This window comes from Caenorhabditis elegans, chromosome II (assembly GCF_000002985.6).
Source record: "Caenorhabditis elegans chromosome II".
Taxonomy (NCBI): Eukaryota; Metazoa; Nematoda; class Chromadorea; order Rhabditida; family Rhabditidae; genus Caenorhabditis; species Caenorhabditis elegans.
In genome coordinates, this window is record NC_003280.10 from 4358894 (window position 1) to 4372585 (window position 13692).

Consider the following 13692-nt stretch of genomic DNA (forward strand, 5'->3'; position numbering starts at 1 on the left):
CTCAATGCCATTCCGTAATCAACATGTCATCCTAATGCACGAGATGGGGGACATAGAAAAAGCATCGGCCGTATGTATTCCTCAAGTGCTCATCAAACACTTTGGCACCACGGCCAACGCCTTTTCCTTCCTACCACCTCCGCTCTCGAAATCGTTCCATTTCTTTTTTTTCAAAACTTTGATTTTGTATGGCAAAACAGCTAAAATATCCATTTCTCATATTCATTATTAGTTTGGCTCAGTGCCAGGTTTCCAACCAAAATGTGAACCTTTGCCAATCAAACATTTGTCAAAATGGAGGGACATGCCTTGTGGCAAGTAGTGTCCCCGCAACGGCGACTTGTCCCAAGAATTCGATTTATTATATGGGATCCTGCTACGTTTTCGATACGACTTTGAGGAATTGGAATGATGTGAGTTGGGCGGCACATTTTATGGCATGCCTGCCTTCCTGCCTGTTTGCCTACAGCCTATTTTTTTTGCAGTAGGTTTTTTGTTTACATCGGTCGTAAGCGTAAGGCAGGCCGGCAGACGTTTTTGTGACTACACGTAGGGCTTACCTTTTAGACATGCATCCTTTGGATTGCTCCACTTAAACGGTTTATATCTTTGGCTTTAGTTTTATCAAAAAATTTTAACTGCCAAAATATACATAAATATTTTGTGCGTATTTTGCCGGTTGATTTTTATTGATAAAACTTAAGAGCACCGAGATATAAGCTCACAAAGAAGAGCAAAAACTCTGAAATTTTTCATCGATTTTTTTTGTTGGAAAACCCTTGGAAATAGAGGTTTTAGAGGTTGTTAGTTGTAAGAGTCCCAGACAATTCAGAAAGCTCTAAAAAAAACCTGAAAATTAAAAAATTTCCAGGCAGCCCTCTACTGCAACAACATGAACAGTGCCACACTTCCCCTCGTCGAATCGGCTGAAGATCAGGCGTTCTTTGCTGGTTACCTACAAGCCATGATTCCATCTAATCCACGTAATAAGCTTTAAGCTTTATTTTTAAACGAGCTTTAATTTTTAGCAGCCGATATGCGACCCCCACCAGATGGAATTTGGACTGCTGTGCGTGGAGTTAACAATGTGACGCGAGCCTCTTGGGTTTATTATCCCGGCTCTTTTTTGGTAACTGACACGTTTTGGGCGCCACAGGAGCCGAACATTTATGTGAATTATAATGGTGAGAATATTGTTATGGTCTAATTTTGAAAACTTTTCAAATTAAGTTAAATCTAGTGAATTTAAAAAATCAATATTTTCTGATTCCAAAACTTTTTAATGAAAGTATGCCAGAAAGTCGACAAAACGCAACAGAAAATTAGCAATGCGCGTCAGAAGGTTGGTGCTTAACGAGAGAAAATTCCTGACGTGCTCCAAAAAGTTGAAAGTTTGCTGCAGAGTCCGCAACTTTCGTCAGAAAGTTTACCATCTGCTGCAACAGAAATAGCTAAATATAGACAGTGCGCCAGAAAGTTGATAACTTCCGACAAAAATCTGGAACTGTGAGACAAAAGTTTGAAATCCGCCACAGAAATGATACCGTTTTTCGACAGAAAGATTACAAATTGCACCAGTTACCTAAATTTTTAATATTTTAGACGTCTGCGTAGCTCTCCAATCCGACTCCTTCTACCGTGAATGGACCACCGCCCTGTGCACCATCCTAAAATACACAGTATGTAAAGTTGCTCCAACGCAGATCCAAGCCAAATACGTTGCTCAATGCTCATGCCCAAATGGATATGGAGGTCAGACTTGTGAGACTCAATCGACCACGAATCAACAAGCATCTACCCAAAGAACATGTGGAAGCAATGATTTCCAATTTTCATGTCCGAACGATCAAACGATTACTGTAGATTTTGCGTCATTTGGTGCACAGGTTAGAGATCAAAAGATTGAGTTTTTTTTTTGGAAAAAAAGGAAAAGAGTTTAGGAAAGTTCAATGTGTAACCAGGCGAGCCAATCGAGAGAACAAACTTGCTCAAATGTCAACTCACTTCAAACAGTTATCAATGCGTAAGTGAATTGATTTTTGATTGGTAAGAGCTCGCCGAGCAGTATTATAGTTTTAAAACTGAAAATTTGAATGCAAACCTTCAGAAAATTGTTTCAAAATCGCAAAAATTATATATTTTCTGGCATAAAACCCAAAAAAAGTATCCTCATCATGGCACTACCGTAATCCTTTCGCGCTTTCTAGTAGAGCAGTAAAAATACCTAGAGCAGTAAATATTTTCCAGATGCCAAGGCCTCCAATCTTGTGAAATCCGAAATTTAACGAGCACATTTTCAAATACACCATGCCCAGTTCCCCAGGAACAATATTTGGAGACACGGATGAGATGTGAAACTGGTGGGTACCACTGAGCAACTATGTACTAAAATTGGAGTATTTCCAGCTCAACAACCATCTTGCTTATCCGGGCTCATTCAATTCGATAGCAGGTGCTACAGTATGACAATTGAGACGAACGAGAAGAAGCAGAGAACGATGGAAGATGCTCAGACATATTGCTCACAGAGTGTAAGAAAAACTAACCTTTAAGAATTTACTAGAAAATTAAATTGGTTATGATATTTCCAGGGTGGATCTATAATAACCTCACCTCCAGACGCATTGCTCCAACAAATTGTACAAAAAGTGAATGCAGAGACGAAGAAAACCGTGAATTTTTGGATTGGAACTCCCAATAAGTAAGGTTCCACGTATCAAATTATCTACCAACTAACCTATTCCAGCTGCCAGCTCCTAATGGTCACCGGCTCCTCAACATCCTACTCCCAGTGCCCATCATCTCCATCTTCAACAGCCAACGTCATCTGCTCCACGGTTCCCCAGTCAACTGCATCTGTGTCAGCACGTCCTACACAATCGGCTCCAGTTGATCCTGTATCTCAAACTATGGCTCGGAGAGAGGTCTACACCGGGGTTCAGCCGTGAGTTTTGTTTAACATTCAATGTATTTTGGAAGAAATTGAGTTAGAAATGTGCAAGTTGGATGGAGCTCGGAGCCGGGTTAAGAAAAAATATTTTTAATTTAAAAAAAGCGACAACTGGCCTGTGAGAAAATTGCCTTGCACCCTTGCTCCAGTCACATTTCTTTTTGGATACACTTGCTATTGAGCCACTGACTCCGTTTCAATGGCTTTTGACCTAGCAATTTGTGCCCAATTGCCAAAACTCCGGTTTTCCCTGACCTCACCTGAATAAACGCCATTTGCAGAATTGCGAGCGCACTCGGGGGTCAATCAAAAAAAACCAATCGAAAATTAAATAATATTTGCCAAACAAAGATCGGCGCCCCTCTCTCTCTCTTCCTTTTCTCTCGCAATGAGGTTATAACCGGTTTTGTGTGTATCTCTCTAATCTCTGCGTCTCCTCAAATCATATACTATCTCTGTGCCGTAAGCTTGATTTGCCAGTGAGTCACTAATACTTAGTCCGTCTCGGTTGCGCATTCATTCCGTTTCTCACACATGTTTTCGGAATGAGCCGAGCATCAGTGGTTACTGTAATATTCCTTGGGATAGTATTAGTTGATAGTCTTGTAATTTGTACATCGGAACCATCTAGGTATGTAATCAGTGTGACATTAAATATTACAATAAATTAGAAACCGGTACATTTGTTGCAGCCAAAATATCTGCAAAATTTTCTTATTTTCTGAAAAAAAATTAATTAAAATTGCAAATTCCCAATTTTTAAGGCCTGCATCTCAGAGGTTATGAAAGATATCAAAATGTTTTTAACTGATAAAATATTTAAAATTTCCTTAGAAATATTTTGCCAGTTGACAACTTTTTGATATCTTAACTAGTTTTGAAGTTATCTACAACTTTGATTTCCACAAAAATAATTTGGAATTTTCAGTCCAAGTGTTCCGGATTCAATCAACAAGCCAAGATATTGCAAGAAGGAGAAAAAAGATGGTGAGAATTTTAAAAAATTGATTTTTCTAAAATTTTGATATTTAAAAACACTAAAACATTTTGCTTTTTTTTAAAGAAAATATCCAAAACATTTTTTGCGATTTTTCCAAAGTTTTCGAAAATTTTCAAAAAAGCTCTACCTCTTAGAATCAGCTGTTCAATTTAAAATTTTTCAGAAATTGGTTAAGTATTTTTCTGAAATTTTATTTAATTTTTAGATTTTTTTTGTTTGAAAAATGTTCTGATTAAAAATTGAAAATTTGGAAAACATTCAACATTTTTACTTTTCGAAATCTTTTAAAAGCGATTATTAAAAAATTCTTGAGTTTTCTTGAGAAACCCTAAACATTGAAAAATTCAACAAAACAATTCTTTAAATTCTCACAAATTTTCCAGGAATCACATACGAACAAACCCGTGCATGTATGCTACACGAACAACCTTGCCCGGATCCTCAGAATGTCGAAGGTACAGTAACCCGTTACTGTAACTGTCAGACTGCAAAATGGGAGACACCGGATACAACTAACTGTACACATCGATGGGTGGCTGAAATGGAAACTGCAATCAAAGATAATCAGCCTGTTGAGGATATTAGTTCTACGGTTAATAGGCAGTTGAAGTGAGTTTTTGTGGAAACCTTTAAAAATGGAAAATTAAAAAAAAACATCAAAATTCGAAAATGATTTTTTAAATATCAGAAATTCGAATTTTTATACTACTAAGAATGGAAAATAAAAAAAAACAATAGGAAAAATGAAATTCTCAAAAAATCTAAATACCATTTTAATGAGGAAATCTGAAATTTGTTTTTTAATCCAGTAGCCAAAAACAAATAAAGTTCAAAACCAATTCCGTAATCGGAAATCCGAATTTTTATATTCAATTTTTTAGAATCAGAGAATCTCCAAAAATACTTTTTTTAAACCCGAAATATCAGAAAATTGGAACTAATTGTAAAGTAAAAATAAAGTGTTTTCTATAATCCAAATTTCCAGATCAACAATCGAGCGTACACTTTTCGGAGGTGACATCACAGGAACCGTCCGCCTGAGCAATGACATGCTCAGCCTTGCTCGAAACCAATTCAGTGTCCTAAATGACCGTAATCTCCGTGAGAATAAAGCAAGAAACTTCACAGAGAACCTCGGTGGATCCGGTGATCAACTTCTTTCTCCAGTTGCTGCAACAGTTTGGGATCAACTTTCGAGTACGATAAGAATACAGCACGCGTCGAAATTAATGAGTGTTCTTGAGCAATCTGTGTTGTTACTTGGAGATTATATGACAGATCAGAAGTTGAATTTGCAATATATCAATTGGGGTGAGTAAATTTGCCAAATGTCATGGAAGGTAGGCAGGCGTTGTATTGCTTTTAAGGCAATATTGTTTATTAATTATCTAATTTTTTAGCCATGGAAGTCGAGCGTTCTGAGCCGGAAGTTCAAACTTTTGGTGCAGCTGCTTCCCCAAATGTTCAAGATGACATGGGAATGATGAGGTATTTATTTGAATTTTTATTTTTTTTTCATTTTATTTACAAAAATTTGAAAAAAAAAGCAACAAAAAAGTTCAATAAATGTTAAATTTGTGACGCGGGCGACCGATGAACCGATGAACCTGTGAAATTTGATACTTTTTGAAACCTTTTGGAGATGGCAACTTTGGGGATTTTGCTCTTCATTAAAATGTTAAAAGCTCTAAAAATACACTCTAAAGTTGCTAAATTTAATAGAATGTTATTTAATAGAAATGAATGAAAATTTAATAGAAATGTTTAAATTTAAATTTGGTAAAACCTAAAAATTGTTGAACTATGTAATTATGGCAATTGATCAGCCAAATTAGGTTAATCTAATAATATTAATTCAGAGTAATGGCTGCAGCTCCACCTGCTCCACAACCAGAAACCAATACCACCATCATGTTCCCATCCCTTAAATTATCTCCAACAATAACTCTACCATCAGCTTCACTTCTAAGCTCCCTTGCTTCTCCAACTCCAGTTGCAGGTGGTGGTCCAAGTATTCTATCCTCATTCCAAGATGACACTCCAGTTGGAATGGCTTCTACTCCCAATTTAAATAGGAATCCTGTTAAACTGGGATATTACGCGTTTGCCGGATTCGGACAACTCTTGAATAATAACAATGATCACACATTAATCAATAGTCAAGTGATTGGGGCATCAATTCAGAATGCAACTCAAAGTGTTACACTTCCAGTTGATCATCCAGTTACTTTCACATTTCAACATCTCACGACAAAAGGAGTTTCTAATCCGAGATGTGTTTATTGGGATTTGATGGAAAGGTACGGGATAGGGAATGTATTAAAAATTACAAATTTTGGTTTTCGAAAACTTAGTAAGCTTAAGCCTAAGTCTATGCTTATGTCTAAGACTGAGCCTGAGCCTAGTTAAGCCTAAGACTAAGCCTAAGACTAAGCCTAAGCCTAAGCCTAAGCCTAGGCTAAGTTTTCGAAATTATTTTGCAGAAATTTCGAGCTTTAATTTTTATTTTTTCCAGATGGTTTCGATGCGAAGTTTGAGTTTTTTCAAATATTTTATTTAGCGTAAAGTTAAACATTTATTTTTGATTTTTCAAAAAGAAAATTGCTATGAAATTCACATTTCAAAATTTGAAAAAATAAATTATTTACAAAAATAGCGGGAAATTTGACATTTTAGGAGGGAAAAAATCAAAAAATGCTTCTAGATATCCTGTTCAAAATGCTTGATTCTTTTTAAAAAATTAAAAAATATTCAAACAAAAATTAAAATTTTCAAACTCTTATCATCTTTCCATTTTCCAGCAAATGGTCAACACTAGGGTGCACACTTATCGCGACATCTTCAAACTCTTCACAATGTTCATGTACTCATTTGACAAGGTTAGTGTGATACTTGTTGTTCGCCGAATTCATCATTCTTCCATTTTCAAATAAACAGTGACGTGGTAGAGGACAGAAACAGAGAAAAATTTGGAAATTAAAGGAAAAAGGGGAAGAGGCAAATATTATTGTGATTGTTTAAGAGAAAAAAAACAAATAATTCGTCGAAGAATAATATCATGAAAAAAATCTGAAAAAAAATTTCTAGAATTTTTCGTTTTACAAAATTATAAATCTACAGTTTAATTTGCTTATTTTTATTATAAAACCTTTAGAATGAAAAACATAAAAACTAAAAAATAAATTTCAAGCTTTGAAAATTCTTAAAGACAATTATTATTGATTTTTTATTTGTTCTAAAATCTTCAGATTTTTTTTTATTATTTTGCTCGGAGAGTTTGTGCTATATTTTCTCATTTCTCACTACTTTAATACGACCACATTCCATCTTCCAGTTTTGCAATTCTCATGGACATATCCGGTCAAGTTGGACGACTCTCCGGTGGACTTGCATCGGCTCTTGACGTCGTTTCAACAATTGGATGTGCAATTTCAATAGTGTGTCTTGCATTGAGTGTATGTGTATTCACATTCTTCCGAAATCTTCAAAATGTTCGAAATTCGATTCATCGAAATCTTTGCCTGTGTCTTCTGATTGCCGAGTTGGTTTTTGTGATAGGTAAGTATTTTTATTCCTTATGGGAATTTTTTATTCACTTCAAAATATCTACATATAAGGTATTCACAAATTGTTTTTTAAATTCTAATTGAAATTCAAATTTTAATCTGAAATTGTTGTTCCAGACGATTTTTAAATTTTTTCGAGGACTTTTGTGTTTTTATAAAAAGATTCTAAAAGCCTTTCAAACTTTTTTTAAAGATGTTCAAATTATAGTTATAAAAAAGCTGAGTGAAGTTGTCAGGGGGTCCTAAATTCAAAAAAAATGTTGGAACCTTTAAAACCTAACAAGAAAAATAATATCAAATTCCAGGCATGGACAGAACTGGAAATCGTACCGGCTGCGGAGTTGTTGCAATTCTCCTGCACTATTTCTTCCTCTCCTCGTTCTGTTGGATGCTTCTAGAAGGATATCAATTGTACATGATGCTTATTCAAGTATTCGAACCAAATCGTACAAGAATCTTCCTTTATTATCTATTTTGTTATGGAACTCCGGCTGTTGTCGTGGCAATATCTGCTGGAATTAAATGGGAAGATTATGGAACTGATTCTTAGTGAGTTTTTTGTTGGAAAAATCGGAAAAATCGGAGAATTTTCCAGCTGCTGGATCGACACCTCCACCCCGACGATCTGGGCATTTGTGGCTCCAATTATTGTCATCATCGCTGCCAATATCATATTCCTACTCATCGCCCTAAAAGTCGTTTTATCAGTTCAAAGTAGAGATCGTACAAAGTGGGGAAGAATCATCGGATGGTTGAAAGGGTCTGCCACGTTGCTGTGTCTTCTTGGAATCACATGGATCTTCGGATTCCTCACAGCAGTAAAAGGTGGTACTGGAACCGCTTTTGCCTGGATCTTCACGATTTTGAATTGCACCCAAGGAATTTTCATTTTCGTGCTCCACGTTGTGCTCAACGAGAAGGTTCGAGCATCCATTGTAAGATGGCTGAGAACTGGAATTTGCTGCCTCCCGGAGACAAGCAGTGCTGCATACAACAGCAGAAGCTTCTTGAGCAGTCGGCAGAGAATTCTGAATATGATAAAAGTAAACGGACATAGTTATCCAAGTACAGCAAGTACAGATGACAAAGAGAAACAGTTGACTCCGATTACAAAGACAACGGATTGGTTGAGCAGGTTGCCAAATCAGGACTCGGTTTCGATTCCGGAGAGCAATTTTAACAATTTGAATGGGACCCTGGAGAACTCAAATCTCAATAGCGCAGAAATCAAGGAAGAAGACGAAATTCCAGAACTCCGTCGACGAGTCACAGTTGACCTGAATCCAATGATAGTGAGCAACAACGAAATCGAGCGAATGAGCCATGCCTCTTCGGATCCTAGAGGATCCCAGATCATCGAAGTAACGGCGGTGGAGAAGAAAGCGCCAGTAAAGAGAATCAAGTTCCCACTGGGCGCGAAACAAAGTGAACGGGGATCTCAGCACAGGACAAAGGCGAAAGTAATAGCACCTCCAGAGTCACCGGTTTCGGAATCTGGATCCAAGGATTATCGATTTTAAGTTACCGAAGTTATTCTAAAGCTCCTCGCCTGCCTTCCTTGTGCCTACCCACTTTCACAAACCCCCGAAAAAAAATTTTCAGAGTGCCCGACATTTTCTGGGCTCACATTTTCTCTGGAAACCCTTGGCATGCCGAGTTCAGAGACCCATGACTTTAATGACTTTGTTTTCTTGAGTACTGTAAATTTAATTACTTATTGCCGACGCAAAACGATCTATAAAACATCCCCCCCCCCCCATAAAATTCTGGGGGTGTATATGGTGCTTCTCCCCATCTCTCACTCACTCACTTCTACCGGTCACTGTTTTCATAAATTATTGTTATTTCTTCAATGAATTGGTTTACATTTTCATGTTTCTTCTTCTTTTCAATTTTGATCTACCAAACCTTTGCAAAAAGGCTGAGCCCACGAGAAAACCGGATTCTACGAGCAAACTGTGGAAGATATGTGCCAGGATTTACCACTTTGTCCTCTCATCGCAGAACTTCTGAGGAATACAAGGCATTGTACGGTAAAGAAGTGAAAATTGGTGAAGCCCCATGGGCGGTCTCATTGGCTATGAAGAAGCGAATTTCTGATGGCTCGGGATCTTTTAGAAACGGCGGAAATAAGTTTTCGGAAAATGAATTTGTTCAGCATGGAACCGGAACATTAGTCTCTCCATGGCATATTGTAACAGCTGCTCATTTGATCGGAATCAGTGAGGATCCTCTGCCTGACTGTGATACTGGAAATCTCAGAGAAGCGTATTTCGTGAGAGACTATAAGAATTTCGTGGCATTCGTTAATGTGACATGTGCGGTTCCAGAGATGTGTAAGGGATTGCATAGGAAGGATATGTTCAAGCCACTGGCGATAAAGTCGGTGAGTAGATTACCCTTACAATTAGGCTTAGGCGTAGGCTTTGGTTTTTTCTTAGGCTAAGGCGTAGGCCTAGTCTTAGACGCAAACCTAGGCTTAGGCTTAGGCTTAGACGTAGGCTCACTTAGTCTTACTAAACACATATTTTCTTTACAGCTCTACATCCGAAAAGGCTATGTCGGAGATGGTTGCATTGATCGAGAATCATTCAACGACATCGCCGTGTTCGAATTGGAAGAACCCATCGAATTCTCAAAAGACATATTCCCAGCCTGTCTTCCATCTGCTCCAAAGATCCCGAGGATCAGAGAAACCGGATATAAGCTTTTTGGTTATGGAAGAGATCGTAAGTTCCGATTTTTATGTGATCTTTTGAAATTTTTAATTCCAGCTTCGGATAGTGTTTTGGAGTCTGGAAAGTTGAAATCGCTATACTCGTTTGTTGCGGAGTGCTCCGACGATTTCCCATATGGCGGGGTGTATTGTACGTCGGCAGTGAATAGAGGATTGTCTTGTGATGTTTGTTTTTAAAGTTTAAAAGTGTTTCTTCAGAAGTAGGCAGAACAATGCCTACTTGCCCAAGATGCCTAATAGTTTCCACTGATTCCAGGGTGACAGTGGCTCGGGAGTTGTCCGAACATCGGACACTCGAAATGTTCAAGTTCTCGTAGGTGTTTTGTCAGCCGGAATGCCTTGTCCAGAACTCTACGATACCCATAATCGTCAACGTCAGCAACGGAGACAGCTGACTCAAGAGACTGATCTTCTCGTGGATGTCTCGGCACACGTGGATTTCTTCTGCACGTGCTGTGGAATGTGCAGTTGAAAGTTTAAGATTCAAACATTTCATTTCGTTTTTAATATAAGAATGCTGAAATAAAAGTGAACGTTGAGTAATTAGTTAATTTACACAAGAAAGTTTTTGAAAAATCTGATTTCAATTCAGTCCTGCATCTATTCAAGTTTGCGATTGGCGTTCTGAAAGTTCAAAAATTAGAAATTCACATCTCTATCACTTACGTAAATGTTGATTTGATTCTTGAGCTGTGCAGTGAGCACTTTTCCAAACACAATATGATTGTGAGACGCGAGGATTTTTGCGGCGGCAAGCGCGGCCTCCGATGGGTCCAACACTGTAGTACACCCGATTCCATTCGGCATTCGGAGTGATGACCAAATGTCAAGACTCGTTGATTCACTTGGTGGCGGGCAGTTGATCACCTGAATTCTTTGAAATAAAGATCATCTGATCTTTCAAGTCCTACCGGAAGAGACGAGTTTCCAGCAATAACTGGACCGAGTCCATTGGATCTTCCAGCTACTGCAATCACAACTGTCGGAACTCCACTTTCTTCGAAATCAGCGATAACTTCCAGAGTGTCCGAGGTAGTTTTATGAGCTGAGCTTACTTTCAGCGTAGTTTCCAGTCCAAATTTCTTGGCTTCATCAGAGATTTTCCGTGCGAATACGCCATCCGAACCAGATCCCATGATCACAAGAACATGGCATTTTTGCTGGTGTTTTGAGAAGGTGGCAGTGATATCCATAACCTGGAAATGTTATTGGTAGGTAGATACGCCTTCGTGTCTATGTGCCTGCCTACCTACTCAACGTGTCTACCGAAAATTGTAGGTATGCATATTGGCAGAAATCAGGTGCAGATCGCCTTGCAGGCAGGCAAGTTATTGTGCTTACACGAAAGGTTTGATTCGCGTAAAAATCTAACAATTGATATATAGGATGATTGAATTTAGGTTTAGGCTTAGGCTTAGGCTTATGCTTAGACATGGGCTTAGGCTAAAACTTAGGATTAGGCTTAGTCTTTGGTTTAGGCTCAGGCATAGGCATATGCTTAGGCCTAAGCTTCGGCCTACTAACCTTTGTATAATTCTTCAAAACGAGAGCCAACCCCTCTTCTGTCACTTCCTTCATATCCCTGTAAACTTGCTTATCCAACTGCAGACGTCTATCATTTTCAGGCCAAACTCTCCACGAGTCATTGTCAATCACGTCGGCCAGGAGAATTTCTCCTTCAACTGTGACTCCGAATTCGATCTGGAATTTTCAGGTTTTCTTCAAAATTATTTCAAAATTACAACAACCGACAATTGTAAAATTCAGCGAAAAGAAAAACACACTTCTCCTCGTGAAGTACTCAAGCTGCGTAAATCGACACGTTACAGAAAACACCCAGTTTTAAATGGTGCTGATTTCCTTTCAAAATGTAAATATTTACAAAACGAATATATTGCAGACCGAACATTAAACTTACATACTTTTTATTATGTTTACTTTTTAAAGTTGAGACCGATAAAAAAAAAGAGAATAATAAAAACTTTGCAACACCCTCACCTTCATATCAATCAGAGCACTATTTGAAAGAGCCCATCCTTTCTCCAATGCTCTAAACACCAACTTTGTCATCTTCTTCATCAATGAAATCTCTTCTCTTCCAATTTTCAAATGATCAATCATCAAACCATTCGACACAATTTGTTCATCAGTCCATTGTGGATCATCATTAGCGTCGTCTTTGAAAAATGTCTCCAATTTCAGATCATTAAATCTGAAACCCTCTTTAACTCCAGGATTTCTCTTCAAGAAGGATCCTGTCGCAACACGTCGTGCCACCCATTCAATCGGAATCATGGTGCATTTACGGGCGACAAATTCAGTTTCAGAGATGCTTTTTTCAAAGTGTGTTGGTAGACCGAGAAGTTGAAGATATTCAAACACGTTTGATGTGGTTTTACTTGCGATTCTAGACTTTCCTTCAAGCTCATTTTTACGGACAGCGTTGAATGCGGTCAAGCTATCTTTGGAACGAATGAGCACATAATCCTGAAAAGATTTTGTTCAGAAATTGAAAAAGTTGGATTCAATTTTGTTGAAAAGCACATTATTATCGCAATCCAAACGGAAAAATTCAAATAGATTTCAAATTTACGAAATTGACCGAGTTTTTTCTAGGCTCCGTGAAAGCTCAGACACCGTTTTTACAGGAAATTTTCCGTACGTGTATTTGAAAAATGTGCTGAAAGAGTGGCCGAGTTTTCTCATTTCCTAGGCCACAAGCTGGCTATTTGCGGCGTGGCCTAGAAAACGTGAAACCTCGGCCACTCACCGACAGTGAAAACCGAACATTTCTTTCAAAGATTATTTTGAGCATACTTCTGAAAAATCTCTTCTGATAATTCGGTTGGCCGAGTTTTCGTGTTTCTAGGACACGCTTTTCTGAATATTATGTAGACGCATAAAAATGTGACTTGGGCTGCAAAAGCGCGCCACGGATAACTGAAAACCGGGTCTCGTTAGGTATTGGCGGTAAAACCGTATAATCCTACTTTTTTGCCGATTCCAGCACTTTCCAATCATTTCTCGTTGTTTTTAACGATTTTTATGTTGAAAAATGCAAAAAAAATTGGGTGAGATCGTCAAAAATTCACGTTCCCAACGAGACCCAACGTTTTGGGGCGGAGCTTGTCAGATTACTCGCGGAGCGCGTTTGCATCACGATTTCAAAAGGCGCTTTTAAAATATCTAAATTTTAATCTATAAAGCATTAAAAAATTAGTAGAAAATTAATGTTTTCCCAAATTTTTTGAATTTTCAGTGAAAAAAACCAACCTTTTCTCCTTTAATATCAAAGATTTGCTTGGTTTTTCCTTCAGCAAGAAGCTCCAAGTTTTCGGGTCTCGACGCGATTTCAGCCAACGACGACATGACAAACAATAATAGTATCGAATGAAACTGTGTTGCTATCACGGAACGATATCAGAACCCCCTTGTAGGC

General features: G+C 38.0%; 3 protein-coding genes and 3 non-coding genes across 7 annotated transcripts; 3 read left to right on the plus strand and 3 right to left on the minus strand.

Annotated features, from left to right (window-relative positions):
• Positions 1–171: 171 nt before the first annotated feature.
• Positions 172–9388, plus strand: lat-2 (Latrophilin-like protein LAT-2; the record flags this gene model as incomplete). 2 transcript variants are annotated; one of them, NM_001047259.5, is made up of 18 exons in its annotated part: positions 172–413; positions 872–983; positions 1029–1184; positions 1603–1886; positions 1941–2023; positions 2248–2360; positions 2407–2531; positions 2592–2701; positions 2747–2944; positions 3879–3937; positions 4334–4559; positions 4936–5261; positions 5351–5438; positions 5810–6250; positions 6752–6829; positions 7285–7508; positions 7822–8065; positions 8112–9388. In NM_001047259.5, 18 exons carry the CDS (start codon positions 189–191, stop codon positions 9034–9036), a joined length of 4017 nt encoding a protein of 1338 aa, NP_001040724.1. The 2 variants fall into 2 exon arrangements, with proteins under 2 accessions (NP_001040724.1, NP_001040725.1); NM_001047260.3 differs by lacking the exons at positions 172–413; positions 872–983; positions 1029–1184; ... (10 more) ...; positions 5810–6250; positions 6752–6829 and having other exon boundaries at positions 7298–7508; positions 8112–9036.
• Positions 9330–10796, plus strand: try-9 (Peptidase S1 domain-containing protein). Its single transcript, NM_001026720.3, has 4 exons — positions 9330–9902; positions 10056–10245; positions 10291–10418; positions 10510–10796. The coding sequence occupies exons 1-4, from the start codon at positions 9597–9599 to the stop codon at positions 10723–10725; spliced, it is 840 nt and encodes a 279-aa protein (NP_001021891.1). The 5' UTR covers positions 9330–9596; the 3' UTR covers positions 10726–10796.
• B0286.9 lies at positions 9924–10012 on the plus strand. Its single transcript, NR_050991.1, has one exon. It is a non-coding gene; the product is annotated as an Unclassified non-coding RNA B0286.9 (non-coding RNA).
• B0286.8 lies at positions 9924–10012 on the minus strand. Its single transcript, NR_050992.1, has one exon. It is a non-coding gene; the product is annotated as an Unclassified non-coding RNA B0286.8 (non-coding RNA).
• Positions 10732–13632, minus strand: paic-1 (Phosphoribosylaminoimidazole-succinocarboxamide synthase). Its single transcript, NM_062370.7, has 6 exons — positions 13527–13632; positions 12252–12740; positions 11778–11954; positions 11165–11449; positions 10920–11120; positions 10732–10877 (listed from the first exon to the last, which is right to left on the minus strand). Exons 1-6 carry the CDS (start codon positions 13620–13622, stop codon positions 10854–10856), a joined length of 1272 nt encoding a protein of 423 aa, NP_494771.1. The 5' UTR covers positions 13623–13632; the 3' UTR covers positions 10732–10853.
• mir-1830 lies at positions 12945–13014 on the minus strand. Its single transcript, NR_024296.2, has one exon. It is a non-coding gene; the product is annotated as a pre-microRNA mir-1830 (primary transcript).
• Positions 13633–13692: the final 60 nt, after the last annotated feature.